Genomic DNA, 23,897 nt, shown 5'->3' on the forward strand with positions numbered 1-23,897 from the left:
TTCCAGCCAACATGATCAAAAGCCTTCTCTATATCCAATTTGCACATCACGCCCCCTTGATTGCTTTTCAATCTGGAGTCCACAGCATCATTAGCAATCAAAACTGCATCAAGAATTTGCCTACCCTCCACAAAGGCATTTTGGGGTTCCGAAATCACTTTTCCCATAACCTTCTTGATTCTATTTGCCAACACCTTGGCCAACGACTTGTAAAGGCTTCCCACAAGGCTAATCGGTCTAAAATCTTTCAAATCTTCTGCCCCTCCCTTCTTAGGGACTAAAACCAAGAAGGTTGCATTTAGGGATTTTACAAATCTGCCCTTTTCATGGAATTCTCTAAAAAAGCCCATAATTTCAAACTTCACCACATCCCACCCATAAAGCCAGAACGCCATTGTAAAGCCATCCGGCCCCAAGGCTTTGTCTTTGCCTAGGTCCGTAAGAGCTGCTAACACCTCTTCCTCCACGAAAGGGATCTCCAACCCCTCAGCCTCACTGATATCTAACCTCATAAAAGAGATCCCGTCAACACTAGGACGCCACCCCTCTTCCTCCTGGTATAGCTCTTGAAACGCCCCCACCACACTGTTTCTTAAGTTATTTTCCTCTGAATGCCAACAACCATTAACTTTCAACTTGGACAGCCAGTTTCTTCTACAATGAGCATTCGCCATCCTATGAAAGAATCTGGTATTATTATCCCCCTCCTTCAACCACAACTCCCTAGACTTCTGTCTCCAGAAAATCTCTTCTTTTATCACCCAAGACTTGTAGGCCTCCCTTGCTCCATTTCTTGCTTCACAATCTTCCATATTTAAAACATCATATTTCTCCTTTTCATCCCAGTACTCAACCTGCTTAAGAGCTTCACCCTTTTTAGCCTCAACTAACCCAAACTCCTCCTTATTCCAAATCTTCAAAATATTTTTAAGGGCCCTCAGTTTAGCATCTAAAATGTAGCTGGCTGACCCAGTAAACTTTAAACTCCCCCACCACATCTTCAACTTGTCTTTAAAACCCTCCTCCTCCAACCACATGTTCTCAAACCTGAAAGGGGAAGGACCCCTCTTCAAACCTCCTCCTTCCAAGAGAATGGGGAAGTGATTCGAGACAGGTCTAGGGAGAATGCCCTGCACAGCACCATTGAACATATTATCCCAATTATCCGTCACTAAGAACCTATCCAGCCTAGACTGGACCCGGTTATTCAAACCCCCTCTCCAAGTAAACGGACCCCCCCTCAATGGATAGTCCCTGAGCTCCAGATCCTCTACCACTTCTGAGAATCTCCTCATAGAAGCTGTAAGACCACCTCCCCTGCTACGCTCCTCTGGAAACCTTACCAAGTTGAAATCCCCTCCCACACACCAAGGGTCACTCCATAATCCTTTAACTGACCCAAGTTCCTCCCAAAACTCCTCTCTATCACCACTGCAAACCGGCCCATACACCCCAGTGAACACCCACACAACACCATCCACACAATTTTTGAACCGGCACGAAATTGAGAACACTCCTTTTTCCCATCCCACCAGCTCCACCATCCTGTTGTCCCAGAACACGAAAATACCCCCAGCTGCTCCCCTAGAGTTGACTGCTCTCCACTCTATATTTCTTCCCACCCCCAAACTTCGAACAAGCCCCGTAGACATTTCTTTAATTTTAGTTTCCTGTAAACAAACCACGTCCACTCTCTGGGATTTAATAACTGACTTAATGATCCTCCTTTTATCCCTATCATTAGCCCCTCTAACATTCCATGACAGAATTCTTAACTTCATTTACACCCTGATCCTGAAGCCCCTCCAGACAAGCCCGTGCTAGATCCCATTTTCGCCTTTTTGTAACTAACCGTCCACTCCAACTTCTTGAGTTCCCTACTGGATTTTGAAGATTTTAAGCTCGTCTTCCTAGTCACCCCATCCCTGCCCTTTTGCTCCATTCTCCCCTTCATTCTTCTTAAGAGATATAAGATTTCCTCTTCGAAGCCTTTCGTCGGCATCCCCAAACAGTGGCTGAATTTCGCAAGGCTACTAGTACTCCATCCTTCCCCACTTTCCCCTTCTTCTATGTGACATGCTTCCTCTTCCTCATAGAGACTCATAAAAACCTCCCCAACTGGTACCAGAGCTAGCTCCTTTCCTTTTTTGGCATCACCCGAGTCCCGAAAATGTCCACTCCCATCTCCGCAAGCCGACGCGGCACTGATTCTCCCCAATCTTATCTCGTAACAATCCAACTCCCCTTCCGCACCAAAAATCACCCCCTCCGAAGTCCCGACGGCCTCGGCGATGCCTCCAAAAAGAAGAAGAAGAAAGGTGGGAGTGTCCCCGATGCCCCAACTGAGAAAGAGGAGAAGGACCAGCATCGTACCTGGAAGCCTCCTCCATTAGAGCCTCGTCGGTGCCTCTCCTTCCACGCGGCGTCAACACGACGGCATTTTCAACTTGGAACACCATGAGCTCTGGATCCATCCCCTCTTCAGCCTCCGCTGGAACAGAGGAAGCCCTAGCCGAGGAGGACCGCTCCTCAAACTCCATTCCAGAAGTGGGCTTAGAAGCCCACCCCCAGCCCTCCTTTTTAAAACTAACGGGTAGTGGGCTTTTGGCCCAAAACCTGTCCTCACTTAAGCCCAAGTCACTCTTTCCTTTATAAGCCTGCCCCTTATCATTTCTGGGCCCAAACCCGCTGTTTGAATGGCCCAGATCACCTGCGAAGGGCCTCCTTCCCTCAGCCACCTCTGCGCCTGCCGCCTCACCTTGCCCTCTGCCACACTCAACCTGAACCCCTGACGCCTGAGCCTGCAGACCACTTTTGCCATTTTGAAAACCTCTCACGCTACCACTGGCGCGTGAATCTCCCCTACCCTCATCCCTGACCTCCCGCCTCTCCTCATTAAACCAGGGTGATCTTGCTACCACCTCCGAGAACCATGGAGGATTTTCCCACCAAAGACTCACCGTCCAACAACAGTTCCCGGCTACCACCTGTAACGTACCCTGTCTAATCTTTCCCGGAGCTTTCACCAAAATGCGAGCCCACTGTAGCTCGGAGAAAAAGGCTGTATCCTCATCCACAGCTATGAATCCCCCGCATCTCTCTCCTATACTCTTGAACACTTCTCTACTCCAAAGGTGGAGTGGTAGACCGACTACTTTCACCCACACATCCTTTGGGTGGCTTCCATTTCTGCAACAACCCACTTCAGGTCCCCATTTCTGCAAGAAAAACTCTCTCATCTGAAGACTTCTACTACCCCTTAATAGCACCCAGTCCGCTTCCACCTTATCTTCAAATTCGAACAGCACTAGGGCTCCACCCAACCGGGAGATTTTTAGACCTCCCTTGAGAGACCAACTTTCATACGCCCACTCTTCCAAGAAGGACAAAGGCGGAACATCCTCGACACTATCACCAAAACATCCTACCAAGCAGCGACTAAGCTGCACTTCCCTTCTGGTCAAGTCTCGCTCACCAACATGCACCCATAAAGCTTCCCCTAATTCTCCTTTCTCCATTCTCACAGCATCTGGAAAAACTCATTTCCCTTTCTCCTTTCCTTTACCTCTATAATCTTCCTTTACAGAGGTGGAATTACCCAGTTCAAACTTCTTCATGGGTTGAGTAGTAATTCCAAGAGCTCTTAGCTTCTAAGCCAGCATGAACCAACCACCTACTAATCCCTTACCTTCTGGGAAAACTAGACAAAACCTCTTCGCCTTCGAGTCCCTCACCGAACATAGCAGATACCTACCTGCAATATTTGAACGACACTCCAACCTATATTTCCTTCCTCCTTCTTCCCAAGCTCTAAGGCTCCTCGAGCTTGATTCTTCTCTGCACCACTCTTCCACTCCTTCCAGCAGAGAATTGAGGCTCTTTGCTCCAAATTTTATCCAAGAAGAGAAGCCTTTGCTTCTTTCCAGAATAACCCCCCTCAGTTTGCCTCGAGTCTCTTCAATGGAGATCTCAAATGTCTTTGATTCCACAGCAAACCAGCTCTTGCCCCCCTTCGGAGCTCCTTCCCCCTCCGAGAAGGCAGCCATTTTTGTTTATTCTTATCAATGTATTCAAATGTTGCAAGTCCTAATGCCCAAAGGGTTATTATTCTCTATGAACAATCACATGTGTGTGGAGGCTTATATTGATGTTGACTGGGGAGGATCAATGATCAACAAAAGGTTCACTTCTAGATACTACACCTTTGTGGGATCCAATTTGGTGACTTGGAGGAGTAAAAAGCAACTTGTAGTTGCTAGGTCAAGTGTTGAGGCCGAATTTCGAACTATAGCCTTGGGTATTTATGAACACATGTGGATTAAAAGTTTACTAAAATAATTGCAAGTAGAGATTGAAAGACCTACGAGTCTATATTGTGACAACAAACCTACAATAAGTATTGTTCATAATCTTGTCAATATGATAGGACCACACATATTGAAATAGATATACATTCCATCAAAAAGAGGATTGATAGTGGGCTAATTTTCACTCCTTTCGTCTCATCTAAGCTACAACTAGTTGACATTTTCACTAAAGGAGTTTCCAGTCCAAGTTTCTATTCAAGGGATAGCAAGCTGGAAATGGAAAACATTTTCAAACCAATTTGTGAGGGAGTGTTGGGAATTTGGCAGAGTTCCCAAGTTTAGGGATTTGTTTGTATTGGGCTTGCTGTATTATAATTGGCTGATTTTATTTTATTTTTTGATAAATGATAATTGGTAGAATTAATCAACTATTGTATATGGTAGGACAATTGTATAAGGGTTGAATTATAAGAGTAATTTAGGGGTCGGAATCTGCTATCCTCTTGTATAAATATAGGTATTGTTTCTCTATTAAAATGTAGAATTGGTTTTATCTAATACATGTCAACCTTGAACCATCCTCCATTGAGCTTTCTGGAGAGTGTCTTTGATGGGGGAAAACCTTTTAAAGTTTATTCAAGGAGGAAAGGGAAGACCTAAGTAAACTTTAAGTAGGATTTATATTAATTAGAATTGAATTAAGATTGATATTTGTTGGAGTCTAATTAGGATTAGTTAGTTAAGTTATAATATAATTAGAATTTGAGTTATGATAGGTTATTAGAGTCCTAGCAAACTTTGGATGTTATAATTAGAATTAGAGTTATAATATGTTATTAGAGTCTTAGTAGACTTTAGATTTCTTAGAGAAGCCTATAAATAGGCTAATCACTGTAAATCAAAGGGGTGAATTGATATTAATAATATTATATTTTCTTTCATTGCAATGCAACCCTCAATGGTGAGACTCCATTGATTTTCTTCTAGGTGAGATTCCTAGAAGGCCTTAGTGAGACCCTGAGGTTTTTCATCTTTTCTTCATTGTTTCTTCTTTCTCTCTATTTCTTATCTTATATTTTTCTGTACCATAAAATTTATTCCTTGTTCCTCTCCTTACACCCTAAAAATAAAACCCTAACCCACCTACCCTTGAGTGTAGGCAACCATCCTAGGGTTGTCTTACATCAATCTCCTTCTATTTCCACTTACAACAGCTGTCCACACAAACCAACCACTATGCTAAAGCCTTTTTTCTAAACTTGATCAAATGAGAATATTCTTTCCCTCTAAGGTCAAAGCTTTCGCTTGGCTAGTGGCACACAAGAAGGCAACAACAATGACATGCTACTATTGAGAAGACCCTATAAAGGCCTTAGTGTTGATATTTGCTTTTTGTGTATGGAGAATGGAAAAATGGTGGATCATTTTTTTTTTTACGTTGTCCATTGACTTTGGGGTTATGACACAAACTATTTAGAATAGTTTACTTGGATTGGGTCCCCCCTAGGAGTATTTGTGACATGATGACCATCTCATATAAGGGCTTGGGGAGCTCCATGATAGGCATAGTTCATTGGCAAATTACTTGTCTTGGGTTTTTTGGGTTGTTTGGCAAGAAAGAAATGTTAGGATCTTTTAGGACAAGGTGAGGGCTTGAGAGACTCTTCGAGATCTCATTCCTTCTATTTCTCCTTTTGAGCCTCTTGCTCCATAGCATTTAAGGATATTTCTCTTGATGTGATCCAGAGTGATTGGTATTCAGTGTGTAGATCAAAAGGTTTAAGGTAGCAAGCATAGAAGCATTCCTCTCGTTTAGTTGTTTTTCTATATATTCTTATGTGGTACTGTACTGATGTTTTAGTATTTTGGAGGTTTCAAACATACTTTTTGATTAGTTCATTGTATTTTGGGAGGATTCCTCATCCTTCTTTTGCACTTTTTCTATCCATATTTAATACATTTTTGTTTTTTATTGAATAAAAAGGAATATTCTTTCTTTCTTTTTGTGATTCTGACCTCCGCTTTTTCGTTCACTACATTAACAAAGAAGTTGAAGGATTTTTCTGATTGAAAAAAAAGAATAGCCTTTCCTTCTTTTTATGATTCTCACCTCCACTTTTTCATTCACTACATTAACAAAGAAGTTGAAGGATTTGTTGTCTACTACCCTCTTGCTTTAGTTCACGATTTGGCTTCTAGAGTCGGTGACTTTTGAGACTAGAGTAGAGCTCTTCGTGCAAATACTCTACCTTTGTTCATGTAATTTTTTTGTTCGCAACATTAATAAAGAAGTTGAAGGATTTGGTGTCTACTACCCCCTTGCTTTGTGATGCGACTCATGGTAGCTTAGCTTTAAAGGCGTATCAACAAAATTTATACCTTAAATACTATTACTAAAGTAGCCAAGCTACTATAGCATAGTGGTTCTAGGATCGTTCACTGGGAAGGGTTTTCGCAAACACTAGTGATATTCAAATTAGGAAAATAGGTGATTTTCTTATGGATGTTAGCTTTAAAAGAAGATGTAAATGTTCTAGAAAGATTTAAACTAATCTAAGCTAACATTAAAGACTAAAATGAAAGGGTGTAAAAACAAGTTTCTCAAAGATAGGATAGCTATGCTCTGGCTCTTATGCAAATTGGAAATCTCAGGATAGGCTCCTCGCGTTGGGGTTGCAACTATGGTGATGTTTGCTTCCCGAATTGGTATGGATTTAACAAATCAAGTTTTAATCCTTTAAAATGGCAAAACAGATGGTAGTGAATTTCATCAATGGTTATTCACCTTAGACTTCCTTTGAATGGCTCGTAAGAGATAACTAATGGTCTAAAGCCAAAAGCTTACCAAATATTGGCAACTCAAAGTCATTCCAGGTGATAAACTTCACCTTTCAATGACCATTGAAATTGGTTCTAACGGATTAATGCAAAACTTGGAATTGAAAACCTCACCTTCCAATAGCTCGTAGGAGATAACTAATGGATAGAAATCCAAAAGCTTATCAAGTATTGGCTGTTGGAAGTTGTCCAAAGGAAATAAAAACCAAACTTTGCATTAATGAACCATTAATGAAAAACGACTACCTTACCTTCCAGGTGCGAGAAATTTCCATGGGATTGCATCCAAGCCATCACATAACATCCATACTTTGAGAAACTAAAAGTTTTAGCCAATCATCCTCTGAGGAAAAGCCCTCAGAGGCTGTTTGGCTACTAAGAAAATAGAAATGGGAAAGAACAGGAGAAGAGAGAAAAACAGAGCTTTATATATTTCTAAGTTAATGTACAGAGGATCGATCCCCCAATATCTTTTGGAGGTGTTGTGCACCTCTATATATAGCAAAATTACAAGATAAAGCCTTATGTCGGCTGAATACAAGGTTACAAAAGGAATTTACACAAGAAAATATCAAGCTAAAAATATCTGAGAAGTCAGTGGTGCGTGCGTGGAGAAACAGAGGAAATTTGGCAAGGTAAAAGGCACCTTGCGAAATTTTCGCAAGGTGAATTACTCATGATGCGAAGTGCCATATTTTCGCATCATGAGTAAATTCACCTTGCCAAATTTGGCAAGGTGCATTTTCACCTTGCGAAAATTGCATTTTGGCAAGGTACTTTGCCTTGCCTTGCGAAATGGCTATCCCTTTGTTTGTGCTCGTGTTTCCACTTGAAATTCAAGCCTGTAAACTTCCAAAATCCTTGCTTTAACTTGTCCAAGTAGCTCCTCCATCATTTGGCATGCTTGAATTGATTCATAAGCTGATAAAAACATGTAAACTTGCCACAAAATGGTTAAAACCAATTACTAAGGACCTTAATGAATTAATTGGGTTAAATGAATATGATTACTACTCAAAGGTGCTTAAAACCATTATAATTAGGTCTACAAAATAGCACTTTTTGGTAGTAATCAATTTGGTTCATGATTGGGCTTCTAGAGTCGGTGACTTCTGAGAGTAGAACAGAGCTCTTCGTGCAAATACTCTACCTTAGTTCATGGAATTCATGGAGTGCTTGCTTTATAAAATAGGAAATTTTTAATCACCTTCCCATGCCAGGCATCAATCAAATTTTAAAGTCAGTCTGAACAACATAGTCCTCCCCTTGAGTCGGATATCTAAGCCATAGCTTCATGTCATGATTCTAATATTGGCTTTCAATTTGTGATTTCTGAGTGCTATTTTGATTTCCTAAGGTCATAATCTTTAAATGAGAAATTCTGTAGAAAATAAAAAATGTGTTCAAGTTTGATATATCATTTTGACTTCTATGATTATCCCAAACCTTCAAGTTGCCCATTCATAAAATAATGTATGCAATTTTATCAATCAATCCATTTATTACCATTGACACTTCACACATTTTTTATTCATTTCATGTTGTAGATTTCATTAAATATCTTGACCCATCACAGAAATGATTTCTTGCTACTTGGAAAATGTTCTTACTTCTGGAGTTATTCAATGATTTATTTAGAGCGTGCTATGGTCTTAATTCTTTGACCTACTGGAAGTTAAAATTTTAGTTGAGGCTGATGTCTCTTTTATATACTTTCTTTTCCACTTGGTGTTTTTCCACTTCATTTGGCTTGATCTTAGCTTCCATTATGACAATATCGACATCTTATTTACTTTGCTAGTTCTTTCTTGTTGATACTTCTGTTAACTGTTCTTTTTATTTTTATCTTTATTTTAAAAGTTATCTGTTCTCTGAAGATGGTATTTAATACCAATATCTATATGGTTTATCTCATGGAAACTAATTGCAACCATAATTCTGATCCTATGTGCAGTGGTTTTCAAGGTATATATGATGTTGAGCATTTTATTGCGGTACTGAGGTTTGATGTACGGATTGTGGAAAGCATTCCTGAAACACGCAAAAATGGGAAAACCAAGAAGATAAAAGCTTATCAAGTAGGATATTAACATTTGGTTTCATTAGGTCCATCAAGTTTGGAGCATTTATCATTTCTTTATTTGAGATATTACATTTTTTTTCTTTTTTTCCTTGGTGTCTCAGCTTCGCCCCCCTAGAGATGCCCCCATCAGTTGGTATGCAACAGATGCTCTGAAGAAGATGAAGGAACATGGTGCCATTTACCTAACTCCCTTTTCACACCGTTTGGCAGAAGAAATTGACAACCCTGAATACCAACGCTTGAGGTGCAGAGTTAATTATCATGCTCTCAGATTTAAGCCACATATTATGAAGTTAAGCAATACAATAGTCAACAAACTTCGTGCACAAGGTCACTTCATGTCAATACATCTTCGGTTCGAGATGGATATGCTTGCATTTGCAGGGTATGTTCCTTATCTTAGCATATGGGTTTTGGGAAAATTTTCATTCTTTTTTCCCCTTTTTGTTTGGTATGTTCATGATAATTGGAGTTTGAGGGTTAGAAATCTATATTTGGCATCTTGCAAAATCATTCATGCATTTCGCATTTGCGTATATATGTTCTGTTAGAGGGCGGATGGGAGAAATCTAATAATCTCTTGCCTACAGCCTCTATTATTGAGAGTAATAAGTGCCCCTCTAATCACTCATAGAGCGAGTTTGTCAAAAAAACGATAGAATCCATACGAAACTAGATATAAAGTACAAGGAGACCCATTCTACCTATGTTGTTGAGATTTTCCATGGCCTCATTGTTCATTGAGGTTGTATTTGGACCTTCTCGCGCTTGTGCTGATACTGGATGATAAATATCTTGGATTGGTTTGATTTACTTAGGATACTGTTGTGGTTTGTTAATGTTATAATAGCACAGTGTTCTATAATAACCATAGGTACTTTGAAAACATATTATTTTTTTATGAAAGAATCCATTGATGAATGGATGAAAGGGAAAAAAGAGAAGGCAAACAAAAGTCACCCACTGGAAAGATCTAACAAATATCCGAGAAAGATCTCCTCTTTTCTTTCTGCCATCAGAGCTCAAGAAGCAGTATGCAGCTTGTGCATTGACTACTTCCTGCTCAAGACACTGAACTTCTGTATATAGTATATTTTTATGGGAAATATCCTTGGAAATCTCCACCAATGGGGATGGAAGTAAAAACATGGCAATGGGGAAAAAGAAACTGAAAGTGAAAAAAGAAGAAAAAAAAGAAAAGAAAGAAAATTGTTGGAGTGGACGATATACATTGTGGGCTCAAATCCTACAAGCTTAAGCTTTTAGGAAAATTGGTTGTCTAACATGGTATTAGAGTCTCATATGATGGGAGGTCGTGTGTTCGAATCTTGCTGCATGTTTATTTCCTCACTTTATCAAGCCCACATGTAAGCACAAAAAAGGGCTACCCATAAAAGAAGGCATTAGAGTACATGATATACATTGTGGGTCCTATCTTACAAGCTTAAGCTTTTAGAAAAATTGGTTGTCTAACAAAAACCTTAAAGCCTCTCACTAAGGCCTTCTAGGAGTTGCATTGGAAGAAAAATAATGAAGTCTTACCATTGAAAATTGCAAAGTGTGCGGAAAAATTGGTACTATTCATTATTTTCTCATTTTAAATCAATTACCCTGATCTATGGCTTTGGAAAATCCAAAAAAATTAACAAACTACATAAAAAAAAAAAGATACCATATATATAGTAGCTTATTAAAACTCCTAATTATTTCCTAAAACTTTTAAAACATCCCCTTAAAATAAAAATAAAGAAATAAATGATAAAGACTTTTAGAAAATGAAGATTCCTTAAGAAAATAGAAATTTTTACCGGAGGAGACTTTTTAAAAAATAGGACATTTGAAAATATGAAAACTTCTTTCAATGAGAATTTTTTTTTTTTTTATTGGAAACGACACAAAGATATATTGATAGAAAAAGAAGTACAAGAAGAAGGATGAGAAATCCTCTCGCCAAAGACAACTAAATTACAGGAAAATACACAGAAAACAAACGAACTCCCTATAAGGACCAATCCTTATGGAGTACACACCACTATCCAATCAAGTTGAATCACATTAAGAGGAGTCCCCTTAAATGCCTTGGAACAGAAAGCCCAAAGAGAAGCAAGGAAAACAATAGAGTCCCAAAGGAACTCTGAATTCCTTGCTTTATCCTCGAAAATCCTCGCGTTTCTTTCCCACCACACAACCTGAATTAGAGCGATGCTCGCAGCTTGCCACAAAACTATCCCCCTCTTAGAAGTACCAAAGCCTTTAAATTTGATGGACATCATGTCAGATATGGTCCTCGGGGGAACCCAATCCATCTTAGTTAACTGAAATAACCTATGCCATAACCCAATCGTCAAGGAACAATGAAGAAAAAGATGATCTGCTGATTCCCCATGCTTCATGCACAGAATACAAATATCAGGACTAAGGGTTTTATAGGGTCTTCTCACTTGTAGCATGTCATTAGTATTCACCTTCTTGTGTGCCACTAACAAGACAAAGGACTTCACTTTGAAAGGAACTTGAGAATTCCAAACGAACTTTGAAGGAAAGTCCTGAGGAGATCCAAAAGATTGAGATAATGCTAGAAAAAAAGATTTGACTAAAAAAAAGCCCTAAAGAGGATAATGGCCATAATCTGGCATCTGGGACCGAAGGAGATAGATGCAATTCATCAAGTGACCGCATGAGGCCTTCTAAGTCCTCTATCTTAGAATCTGACAGGTTACGACGGAAATTCAAATTCCAAGAGAAAGGACGAGTAGGACCGAGAACTGAAGAAATAGAAATGTTTTTATCCACGACTACTCTAAATAGTCTTGGATATTGGGTTCCCAAAGGTTGGTCCCCCCACCACAAATCTTCCCAGAACCGAATTCTTTCCCCGTTTCCTACCACATACCGAGTAAACAAGGAAAACTCCTGAAAGACTTGTGCAATAGCCTTTCAAGGACAACGATGTGACCATCTGACTAAAGTGTTAGCATCCCAACCATTGGAGTGTGAACCATAAATGCTTAAAATGACCTGATGCCAAAGAGCTGAACCCTCTCTAGGATACCTCCATAGCCATTTCCCTAGAAGAGCGAGATTCCTCCAAGAAATATTCCCAAAACCCAAACCCCCTATTGCCTTCGGTTTGCACACAACATCCTACCTCACTAAATGATCTCTTTTGCCTTCCCCAATCCCTGACCATAAAAAATCCCTTTGCAACCTCTCGATTTTTGCAGCCACTGAAATGAGAATCTTAAATAAGGAAAGGAAGTAACATGGCAAATGGGTAAGGCAAGATTGGATAAGAGTTATCCTCCCCCCGAAGGATAAGTAGGCCTTTTGCCACCCATCTAATCTACTTGAGATTCTCTCAATCACTGGATCCCAAAAGCCACACGCCTTAGGGTTCCCACCCAAAGGGAGACCCAGATAGAGTATAGGCCAGTCGGACGCCTTGCAATCAAGCATCTCAGTCAATCTTGAAAGATGAGCCTGATCAAGATTGATGCCATAAATACTACTCTTGTCAAGGTTGACCTTGAGCCTAGAAATGTGCCCAAACACTAACAAAAGACTCTTGAGAGTCTGCAACTCTTCCTCCCTTGTGTTAGAAAAGAAGATGGTATCATCAGCAAATTGCAAATGGGACGCTCTAGTTCTATTTCTACCCACCCTGAAACCCTCCAACATATTTCTTTCATCTGCTCTCATAAGCATCCTACTCAGTACATCTGCGACTAAAGTAAACAAAAAAGGGGATAAAGGGTCGCCTTGTCTTAATCCTCTCGATGCCTTAACCCACCCTTTAGCGCTACCATTCACCAAGATTGCATAAGATACCGAGGATAAACATCCACTCATCCATTTCCTCCATCTAGGACTGAACCCCTTCTTCTCTAACACATGATCCAAAAAATCTCACTTCACGTGATCGTAGGCCTTTTCAAAGTCTATTTTGAATACGACGCCTTCCTCCCCTGACCGTCTTCTCTCGTCCACTATCTCATTTGCTATAAGAATCGCATCCAATATTTGTCTCCCTTGAACAAAAGCGCCTTGAGTATAGTGGATGGTCTCATGTAGAACCCCTCTTAGACGCCCTAAGAGCACTTTGGCTATTATCTTGTAGAGACTAGTGATCAAACTAATGAGTCTAAAGTCTGCTATTTTCTTTCTCAAACTCTTTTTGGGTAATAGAACAATGAAAGAGGCATTAGTGCTTTGATTGATAATTCCACTCCTATGAAATTCTGCGAACACTCTCACCAACTCCTCCTTAATCAGATCCCAACAATCTTGGAATACTGCAATAGTAAAGTCATCAGGCCCCGAAGCCTTGTCCCTATCCATCTGAAAAATGGCCTTAGAAATCTCTTCTTCAATGAAAGGGGTGTCCAACCTTAACGCGCTCTCTTCCGAAATAGGGGACCAATCTAATCCTTCAACACCCCAAGGCTCTCCTGTAGGGCTCTTGTAAAGCTTTTCAAAATAAAGTAAGATCTCCTCTATGATACTCTTGGCATTCTTCAGCACTAAGCCCCTCTCATTCTCCAACTCCTTAATATATTTCCTATTTCGCCTGCCATTAGCCACTTTATGATAAAACTTAGAGTTGCAATCCCCTTCCTTGACCCATTTCACCCTAGCCTTTTGTCTCCAATGGATTTCCTCCCTCAAAATTAATTCCTCTAGCTCCCCTTTTCTTAAGGCTCTTTGACTTAACAAATCAGAAGTGAGACCCCCTACCTACTCAATGGCATCAAAGTTAGCTAAATCATTGAGGATACTTTTTTTCTTTTCTTTAAGCTCTCCAAAAGAAAACTTATTCCACTCCTTCAATTTGGCTTTAACATATTGTAGTCTCCTCATGAACTTGTGGCCTTCCCATCCGTTTCCTTGAAACCCGCTCCATCAATTTCTAAAGTTCTCTTTGAAATTAGGGTGTTGTAACCACATATTCTCAAACCTAAAAGGTGTTGGACCCCACATGAACGGGTTGGTATCCATAACAATTGGCCAGTGATCCGAGGTCCTTCTAATTAGGGCTTCTTGAAGGCCTTGGGGAAAGAGCAGCCCCCACTCATTTGAGTAGAGAAAACGGTCCAGTCTCTTACACACGGGAGACTTGCAAATTTGACCAAGTGAATGAAGCATTCCGAAGAGGTGGGTCAAGCAATTCACATTCTCTAATAAAACTATCAAAGTCCCTCATGCTTGATGTTAGACTAGAACCCCCCAATTTTTCTGAGCTTCTCCTTATGACATTAAAATCACCGCTCACACACCATAACGAATAAGTTAGTCCATATATGTCAAAAAGTTCCACCCAAAAATCCTTCCTAAGTGAGGGACTGTTTGGACCATAAACAATGGAAATCCAAAGAGGTCCACAACCGTCCAAAGCGAACTTGACTGAGACCGAGAAAGATCTTATTACCACCTCCTTACTACGCAGATTTTTTGAATCCCAAATGATCAAAATCCCACCTGATGCCCCAGACGCCGGAAGAGCAACCCAGTCCTTATTTCTGACCGTCCAGACACTACCCACAAACCTTCTGTCACATTTCTCTTTTTTTTGTTTCCTGAATCATCACAACATCCGGATTTTCTGATCTAAGAAAATCTTTAACCATCCAACGCTTATTCCTTGAACCCAAACCCCTAACGTTCCAGCTGATAATTTTCATGGAAAAACACAAAGACCCTAACCTTCCAAGCCAAAACCACTAGGTCTCAATAACCTGTGGGGCCTCTGTTCTTCCTCCTGGAATACACCTTAATGTCCAGAGAGCATAAAACCTCTCGCACTTTAGCCATTTTCCTGGGGGACAAGCCATCAATAAGGAGATCACCCGAATCCTCCTTATGCGACCTGACGTTAGACTCCCTATGGGTACAGCTCTTGGTCATCTGGTTTGATAAAGCACACTGGTTCTCCTCCTCAACACGGATAGGGATGTCACCATATTTTAAAGAGTCAATAACACCTTTTTTAGAATTTTTTTTTTAGATAACTTGATTTTCCGTAGGAGACTGAGAAAGAGGGACTGAATTGGGGAGATGTGGACCAGAGGGACTCGACAAGGGAGAATCCAGACTACAAGAAGAAAAAGAAGAAGACTCGGGTGGCTGAGAAGGAGAGGGCTGACATACCTCCAAGTTTTTGGCTCTCGGAATTTCGCAAATCCCCTCAAAGATGAGTCATTTACCTCTGATTATTGAATTAGAAGGTGAAACCATGTCTGAAGAGCCACGAGGATCAAACCCCACTCGTCCCGTTAGCCCTTCTTTGTCTTCTTCGTGGATCGCCGAGGTATCTTCCCTCGAAAAATTACCAAACAGTGGACATCGAAAGAGAGGATTCTCTCTGATTCCTCGCTCCATCTGAAATCCCGTCCCAAATTCCTCTTCCATGTTGCGAACTTCACTTGATGATGATGAACCCCGTAGGAAAAGAGGCTCGCTGCTAGTCCCTGTCGTCGATCAATGCTTGGAGGGAAGACCACATCTTCTTTGAAATTGTCGTCTCTTCCTCCTGCGTAGAATCTCTCATCTGAACCGCAGGAGCTTTCCTCTTTCTCGCTTCGTTTTCTTCCCTTCGCGACCAGACTTCCATACTACAGGACTTCGTTCCTCCTAAGTTTTGGCCCAACCCCGACGGGCCTATTAACTTACAGCCCACGGTGGTGTCTGACAGTGGGCTAGGGTTGGGAAGAGACTGGGCCTTTAACTCAACGGCCCGACCTTCCTCTCCAAAGATAGCTGCGGCGCCGACCCTCTCATCGCTTGGACAAAGCATCACGATCACCTTTGTAGAGGAAACAGCTCGTTGGGGAGAAGGAGACGAAGCCGCTGCAGTCTGGTGGGCTTGAGGAGCTTTTGGGCCAGCTTGAAGCCCACGAATCCTCATCCCACTTTGGGCCATTTCCGTGTGGGCTTTAAAAGAGATCTCAGGCACTAAGGGCCCAATAAAATTTTCTTCTATTGGGCCCAGGCTGCTCCTTCCCCTTCCATTCTCCCCTTTGTCCGCCAAACTTGTCCTTGAGTGTCGATAACGTGCCAGGGGAAGACGCCTCCTTCTGTAGCACTCATTGTCCCTAATACTACCTCGTAGCCCTTCTGCAACTTTTGACTACTGAGAGACGCAACCTTCCGCTTTCACCCACTCGTTCCTGCTACGGGTTGTCTCGGACGTGACAGTGTCGGCTTCATCATCTTCTCCGATGACTGAAACTGCTACTGTATAGGTCCAAACCCCATCTTCCACCTCAAGCAACGCTGGTAACACGACATTTGGAAGCATTTCCACCCATAGCTTTGCCTTCGTCAAGTCCACCAACTTCAAAGTTTCCTTTGCCACCTTCGTTACCCTCCCCCATTTCTTCAAAATGAAGTTCAATTGAACTTCATCCCACAAGTGGAAAGGAAGACCTTTCAATACTAACCAGCCGCTCCTGAATTTTCCGTGAACCACCATATTTTCCTTAGGCGACCATTTCCTTAGGAGAATAGTCCTTCCTTTCACGAAAAGTCTTCCCTGATCATGAACCCGTTCCGCTCTCCTTGTTGAACTCACAAAGAAGCACCCCTTGAAAGCGGAAATGGGATTTATGGACACCATTCCTTTCATACCCATCATCCTCGCGATGGCTTTTCCTTCGTGAGTCCAGTCTTGGACTTTTTCTTGGCTTTCACATATTACAGCTCTGACCCATTTTCTGGCTAACAGCATACCTCCAGTCCTAAAACCAGCCTCTGCCACCACTTCTGCATATGACCGTTCTCCTCTGTAAATGTCCTTATTCATCTGGATATCTCCATTCTTCTCCTTCGAAGCTCCTCCGACTTGATCAGGATACTCTAGCACTGATGGGATCGCCTTCCTAAGATCTTCCCACCTTTTCCCTTTAACACCCTCGGGGACGACAAGAAATAAAGGTTTCCTTTTTGTAACAATTTCTGTAACTTTCATGAACCGCCCTCTGTTATTGAAACATATCTCCATCAAGAGGGTCTTAGTCTTGCCCCTAATCTTTCGTATAATACCCCTGGAAGCCTCCAACTCCACAACTTTCTTCAAATGCTTCGTCAACCAATCCAGCTCCTCCATACCAAATCCTACTGAAACTACAAAACCTCGGCTCCTTTCTGTTACTGATACCCAAGTTCCGCCATTCAATCCTTCAAACTCTACCTGAAAGGACTTTTTCTCCACAATAATCCTTTCAACTTTGCACTTCATCATGTCTGGCTCTAGCATGCCCTCCATGAGAAGATATTCAATGAGAAATTTGCAATAGATACTTCCTAAATTCTAGATAAGACCTTAATACCAACCACTTACTAATTATGATTTTAAAGAAACTTAAAATTTCCATAGGCGTTTGAAGATGGATTGGTGGAGCCTAGAAGCTGGGTGTCTCAAGGAAGGGGTCCCTACTAAAGAAACTTGGGTAAGAGTTTCTAGGCTTCCTGTGCATTTATGGGGAATGGAGTTCTTTAAGAGAGTGGGTAATGCTTGCGAAGGTTTTGTGGCTATAGATGTGGAGATAGTAGAGAAACAACATTTGCACTAGGTCAGAATTCTAGTTTGCTCCAATGGGAAGAGGATGTATGGGCTCTTATATGTGGTAGGAGGGTCTTTAGCCTACACCATTGAGTTATGGTGGGGGTCTACACCAAAGTTGTTAAGGGTTTCATCAATGGAGGATTATAGGGTGTTGGAGGTCAGGGACAATTGTGAGGGGTGGCCATGTGTGACAAGAAGAGTGGGGGTAGATGTTGGGAATCATGGAAATTGTCAAGTGGCATCAACAGGGCCTTTGCATGCCAACCTAGCTTTAAAGGGTGCAATGCCCTCTACTTGCAACAATGCTTTGGAGACTAAAGGAGTTGGGTTAGTGGGCAGAGACTCAAGCTCTACTTCTCCTTTGGTTTGGGAAAAGGGAGGGCCTAGCCTTCCCATTGCTTTTTGGGCTAGCCCGCTTTGGCTTTTGAGTTCTTTGTTTTGGGCTAGGTCTTTTTTGTTGAGGACCCTTGCTTTTGTAGACCCAGTGGTCTTAAGAGGCCCCTCATACTCTCTGGTGAAGGTTTGGGGGTTCAGAAGCTTCCTCCTGATCCTTGCATTTTGTCAACTACTTTATGCCTTGAGTTTGGTTCACCTTCTACTGATGTCGCCCTCTTGGTTGAAGCAGAAGGTTTTGTGAGTTTGGGTTCATTTTCTGCTTTCTTCTTGGGGGGTAGGTCTCTCGCTCTGTCTCCTTCTTCTTCTCTCAAAGACGTGGCTATCGTTGGTGAGGGATAATAACTTGCTTCCTTAGAGGGAGCAAAATGAGGAGTCTCCGATTGAAAGTAAGGTTGAGGGTTGCAAGCCTTTGCTTTTTCCTTCTAAAAAGGGTTTGGAATTGGATTGCTCGATGACTCTTCCTTTTGTTGACAAGAGTGCGAACCCAACCTCATGGTGGTTTTAAGAAAGGGTTGACTAAGGAAAGTCTTGGTGGGGGGGAAGGATGTGGTGTCTGATGAGAACGTCGTCAATTTGGCTTACAAGAATTTCGTCTCCTTCAATGAGTGCTTAGGTTTTCCTAAGGAAGGCTTTGAAAAGGAAGTTGACTCCCTATTGAGAAAATTGGAAGCCCTAGAGTTGTAGAGTGGTGGGATCGAGTTTTAAGAGGAGGCCTTCACCTACTTCTCGGTTGGAAAGAGAACTTCAAAAGTTGGATTGCTCCATTACCTACAATCTCTCAAGCTGTAAAGGGAGAAGAGGTAAGAAGTGTGGGTTGGATTTGGTTTTTGAGTGTCCAGGATATGTTTAAGGTGTGGGGATGGGAGGTGGTGAGGAAAATGTTGTTTCCAATCTTTTCTTTTTGTGTTAGGTTTTCACAGTTGTTGGCTTCCTTGTTTTTCTTGGGGTTGTGGGTATGTGAGCTAGGTAGTGGCTTAGGGGTGTAGCTCTTGGTGAAAGCATGCTCTTGATGCTCATTTTTCTTGGTCGGGTTGTTCTCTTATTCTCTTAGCAAATTAGGGCTTGGTTATATTGGTTTGGAAGCCCTCTGTTTCATTGTTTCTTTGTTTCTTTGTTTCTTAGGACAATGCCTTTGATTTGGGAAGTGGTTTGTTATTTTCTCCTTTCGCATTTGTTTTAGTGCTCTTTGTACACTCGGTGTCCTTGGTAAGTCTTTTTGTTGTGCTTTTAATATATTTGGTTATTTATCTATCAAGGAAAAAAATATTCCTTAAACGACTTGTACATTAAGCTTTCACTAACCTAAAAAATAAATTGGCCCACAAGATTGAGGAGATTGAGGGTTAAGATCTTTCTTTTATTTTCCCTCCTTATAATTAAATAACAGGTCATTAGTTGGTGTTGGTCTGCCATATGAAGTCCTAGGAAGGGTGAATTGGATAGAGTCCCTAACCTCAAGAGTTTTTGCATGAAGCAGCAACTCTCAGGACCCTTGCCATTTCTTCTAATAGTCATGATTTCCGATACATAGACTCTTCAACTTCCCCTGATGTACTTGTGCTGACATGATAAGACAAGATATGTGGGCGTGGGTGTGGGGATCCTTCTTGGATATTCCTATCTTGATTTGGATATTCACTATTTTTTTTTTTTTTTTGTTATATCTTTTCTAAAAATATGGATAAAAGAGAAAAGAAAGAGAACATTGTTTTTGTGAAGGATACCTTAATTATTTGCTTCTAAATTCACTTTCAGTTGATATTTTCTCTTCATTATGTCATATCTCAGTGCCATTCAAGATCATTTTTCAGCCGGACTACTATATCCTAATATTTGAGATGTGAAGGATCAGATATGTAGACACACATCCACACTTGACACCTATACCCAAACCCATTTGAAATAGGTTATAATTATAAAAAATTCTTTCATCTTTCCTTATGGTTGTTATTCCTATCAATAATATGTCACTAAAAAACCAACAAATTATTTCTTTTTCTTGTACAATATATAATTTTCTTTAATATTTTGTTATCTTCTTCTACCATTTCATAGGGAAAAAGACTCAAATTTTTAAGGTTGTAGAGACCCATGTGAACAACTGTTGGAATAAGGATTATAGATGAATTTTGTTCGGTTGAATGGAGGCCCTAGTGGAATATTTAGATCGGTGTATTGTGGGTGCTCTTGCCTTGTTTTCACCTTAGATTTTTGTGGATCATGACTCTTTATTTTCTGGAGGCTTAGCATATGGATTGGTGGAAAGTTCTTGGTGTACCCACATGTGAATTCTATTATCTCAGAGTTTCCTTTATTTTGCCCAATAATTGCTGATTGGGTCATGTTTCAGCTTACAATTGGAAACTGAAGATCCTACAAATATGAATGGTGATACTCCTTCCAATGGTCTTTATTGTTGTTATAATGAACTCTTGCAGATGCTTAGATATCTTTACCCCTGAAGAGCAACGTATATTAACCAAGTACCGGAAAGAAAATTTTGCAGCAAAAAGACTTGTTTATCATGAAAGAAGGGCCATTGGAAAATGCCCATTAACTCCAGAAGAGGTAATCTTTTTTTTTTTTGGTTTTTTTGCCCTTTTTTTCAAGTGCCCTCCTGTCTTGTTGAAGTTGTGCATTTGCCTTGATTGAGTACTATCATCCATGCTTGACAGTGGATTCCTGTAAAGGGAAAGGCATTTTCTAAAAGGAAGCTGGTTTGACTGTAGAAGTAGAGTTGCCTTGTGGCTTCTCAAAGTCAATGAAATTCACTATTTTTGAACAAGTCTTTTCCCAAATTAAAAATTATTGGATGTTTCATGGCCACAATCTTTTCTTTACCTGGTGATGCTGGATCTTTAAAATCTGGCGCCATTTTAGGGATAACCTGATAAATGTTAGGGTTTGTTATAGCTTGGTTTAAGGGTGATTAAGAATTTGGTTAAGAGGATTTAGCATTAGAATAAGGGTTTTGGGGCCTGTTTTGATGATTTACATGTGTAATGTTTTCTAGAACTACAAAACAGTATATAATCACAAAATTCAATCATAGAGAAGGAAAAGGGAGGGAGACAAATATCTAGGTAATCATGCCCTCAAGGCCAAAGGTTAAGCTGAAAATTCTCACTGGATGGGTCATCCTCCCAGCAGTGTTGATGTCCGCCCATTCTTCTTATTTATCCATTAATTGAAATAGCCTTTCCCTTTATTCAATAGTAAGGTAATGATAATACATGAATTCAACCACTACAGCAACCAACAATTCCTGTATTTCTTCTCTCAATCTCTTTGTTTCTCCCTCCTTTAAAAGAGTTAAATGGAAGATAACTAAACCCTCATTTTGTATTTTTACGAAAAGAAATAAAAACGTTGAGTGCTATACCCAAGACACAAGACTTAAAAAACATACATGCCAAAAGCCCAAAACTCATTAACCCAGTGAATATTGAGGCGTAAACTATCATAAAATATTATAAAAAGCACAAAAATGCCAATGCTCATCAAAACTGTCGAGTATTTGAAGCTTAAGCCTCAATAGCTAGGAGGTTGGAATCCTCAATAGCCTTTTAAACACTGAACTTAAATCAGAAAAGAACCAAAAAGCTTGAGCTGATACATTGTGGCATTTGCATGAACTGGGCTGCTGTTGTAATCTTGACCATATTGCATAATAGCAGCACAAAGATTAATGGTACGGTATTTAGTTTTTTTCTTCTCCAACTTTGAATATAAAAACTATTGACAATTGCATCTTGGAATGATGCAACTAAGAAGCCAAAACTCACTTTTTCCAAACTAAAAAGGTTGAGTGAGATGCTGAATCTATTAATGGAATAACATCTTGTGAACTCAGGCATTTGTCACATGATTAAGAATGTGAATGCTAACTGATTTTCCCAATGACTTATCTCAGATACTAATTTCTCTCAACTGCAGGATATGCATGATGATTGTGATCACAATCATCAACAATGAAAGCATGCCTCTATCTGAGGATTATTTGTAACAGTGATAAGGAACAAACAATTGGTGTCATTTCCATGATTTTAATGTTATTCCTTTTCTCACTGCAGGTTGGTCTTGTTTTACATGCACTAGGGTTTGACAATTCTACCAAAATATACCTTGCAGCTGGTGAACTGTTTGGTGGGGAGCGCTTCATGAAACCTTTTCGAGCTCTATTCCCACGCCTTGAGAACCACAGCAGTGTGGAACCGGCAGATGAGCTTTTAGAGAACTCCCAGGGCTTGGTAGGCTCTGCTGTGGATTACATGGTTTGTCTGCTATCTGACATTTTCATGCCAACTTATGATGGCCCGAGCAACTTTGCCAACAATCTCCTAGGTCACCGACTTTACTATGGATTTCGGACCACACTTCGGCCTGATAGGAAAGCTCTTGCCCCAATCTTCATTGATCGTGAAAATGGGCGGTTGGCTGGTTTTGAAGAAGCTGTTAGGCGTGTGATGCTCAACACAAATTTTGGTGGACCCCACAAGCGTGTCCCACCTGAGTCTTTCTATACAAACTCATGGCCGGAATGTTTCTGTCAAATGTCACCAAAGAATCCTGCTGACAAATGTCCACCTGAGAACGTTCTGGAAATCCTAAACAACCGCTTGGAGAGTGAAATGGGCAATGGCTTTGAATCAACAACCACATCAAATTTGACAGTGCCTACGGAAGAAGAACAATGATTTGCCTTAACTTATTAATTGAGGTTACTCTATTTGACCAATGGTGCAAACTCAAAGGCCAAATTAGAGAAAGGAGTGGGCAACTGATATCTCATTCAGCTTTCAGGTATTCCTCTATCTGGATTCCTAACTGGTACAAATTAGCTTTCTGGAGTCCTTGAGTTGCTGGTATAGGAATTTGCTCTATAGTTTGTAAGATATCAAAGATATCCACAGCTGTTTCATTGTTTGTCATGCTTTGTGGATTTACAGTTATATATCCTTATTCCGCCGCATCATTTAATGGCTGCAGGTTCATGCTATCTGGATATTGAACCAAAGATGGAAAAGTTCTACACCGATACATTCATTAGCCAAAGATTTCAAAGCACAGAATTATGTTTAGTGATATGTACTTCATATCTGCTAGAGCTGTACATTTGCTACTTGAAGCCGGTTCTGTAAATCATCTGCTTAGCTTTACTATATATTTTGGGCTTAAAAAAGAGAGCATTACTACCCCTTGTTTTAACATGACTTTACAAGCACGGGGGGTGTGTTTGATTGGTAAGCCTGGCCTCACCTAACTAAAGTTTAATGTCGTTACATTATTTTTGCCGCATGGATGCCCTACTAATGAAAGAAAATAAGTTTATATATTGAGAGTCAACAAAATAATGCTTGTAGCATGCCAGGTGCCAGTATAACAAGATTTGCTGCAATGGAGAATGGTTGTGGCCGAGGCTAAGGCCAATCGATAGCATATCCCCACAATAGTAGTCTAATTTTGAATCACTTATCATTATCCATTTCTCCATCCCTATCAATCCGATGCCATTGATAATATAGTACAGCTTGTAGGATTATGGAGTGAATTAAGCATTTGCCCTGCCTTGGAGCATGATATACATTACGGGTCCAAATTCTAGTAACACAACTTTTAAAACAAATTGGTTTGTTGATCAGCTCGAGTTAAGTGCGGCTAAGATGCATTTCATTCCAGCCCACCCATAAGGACATTCATTTGAGGCCCTAAC

At 40.7% G+C, this 23,897-nt stretch overlaps 1 protein-coding gene across 1 annotated transcript in view; it reads left to right on the top strand.

The window, feature by feature from the left end:
- LOC100247000 (O-fucosyltransferase 1) overlaps positions 1-23,535 on the top strand; it is a 62,766-nt gene extending 39,231 nt beyond the window's left edge. Inside the window, exons 6-10 of the mRNA XM_010651984.3 lie at positions 9,100-9,223; positions 9,330-9,613; positions 20,623-20,752; positions 22,258-22,987; positions 23,174-23,535. Of these exons, the coding sequence (XP_010650286.1) occupies positions 9,100-9,223; positions 9,330-9,613; positions 20,623-20,752; positions 22,258-22,881 (1,162 nt within the window). The 3' untranslated portion in view covers positions 22,882-22,987; positions 23,174-23,535. The remainder of the gene's footprint in view (positions 1-9,099; positions 9,224-9,329; positions 9,614-20,622; positions 20,753-22,257; positions 22,988-23,173) is intronic.
- The last annotated feature ends 362 nt before the right edge of the window (positions 23,536-23,897 follow it).

This window comes from Vitis vinifera, chromosome 5, assembly GCF_030704535.1.
Source record: "Vitis vinifera cultivar Pinot Noir 40024 chromosome 5, ASM3070453v1".
Lineage (NCBI taxonomy): Eukaryota > Viridiplantae > Streptophyta > Magnoliopsida > Vitales > Vitaceae > Vitis > Vitis vinifera.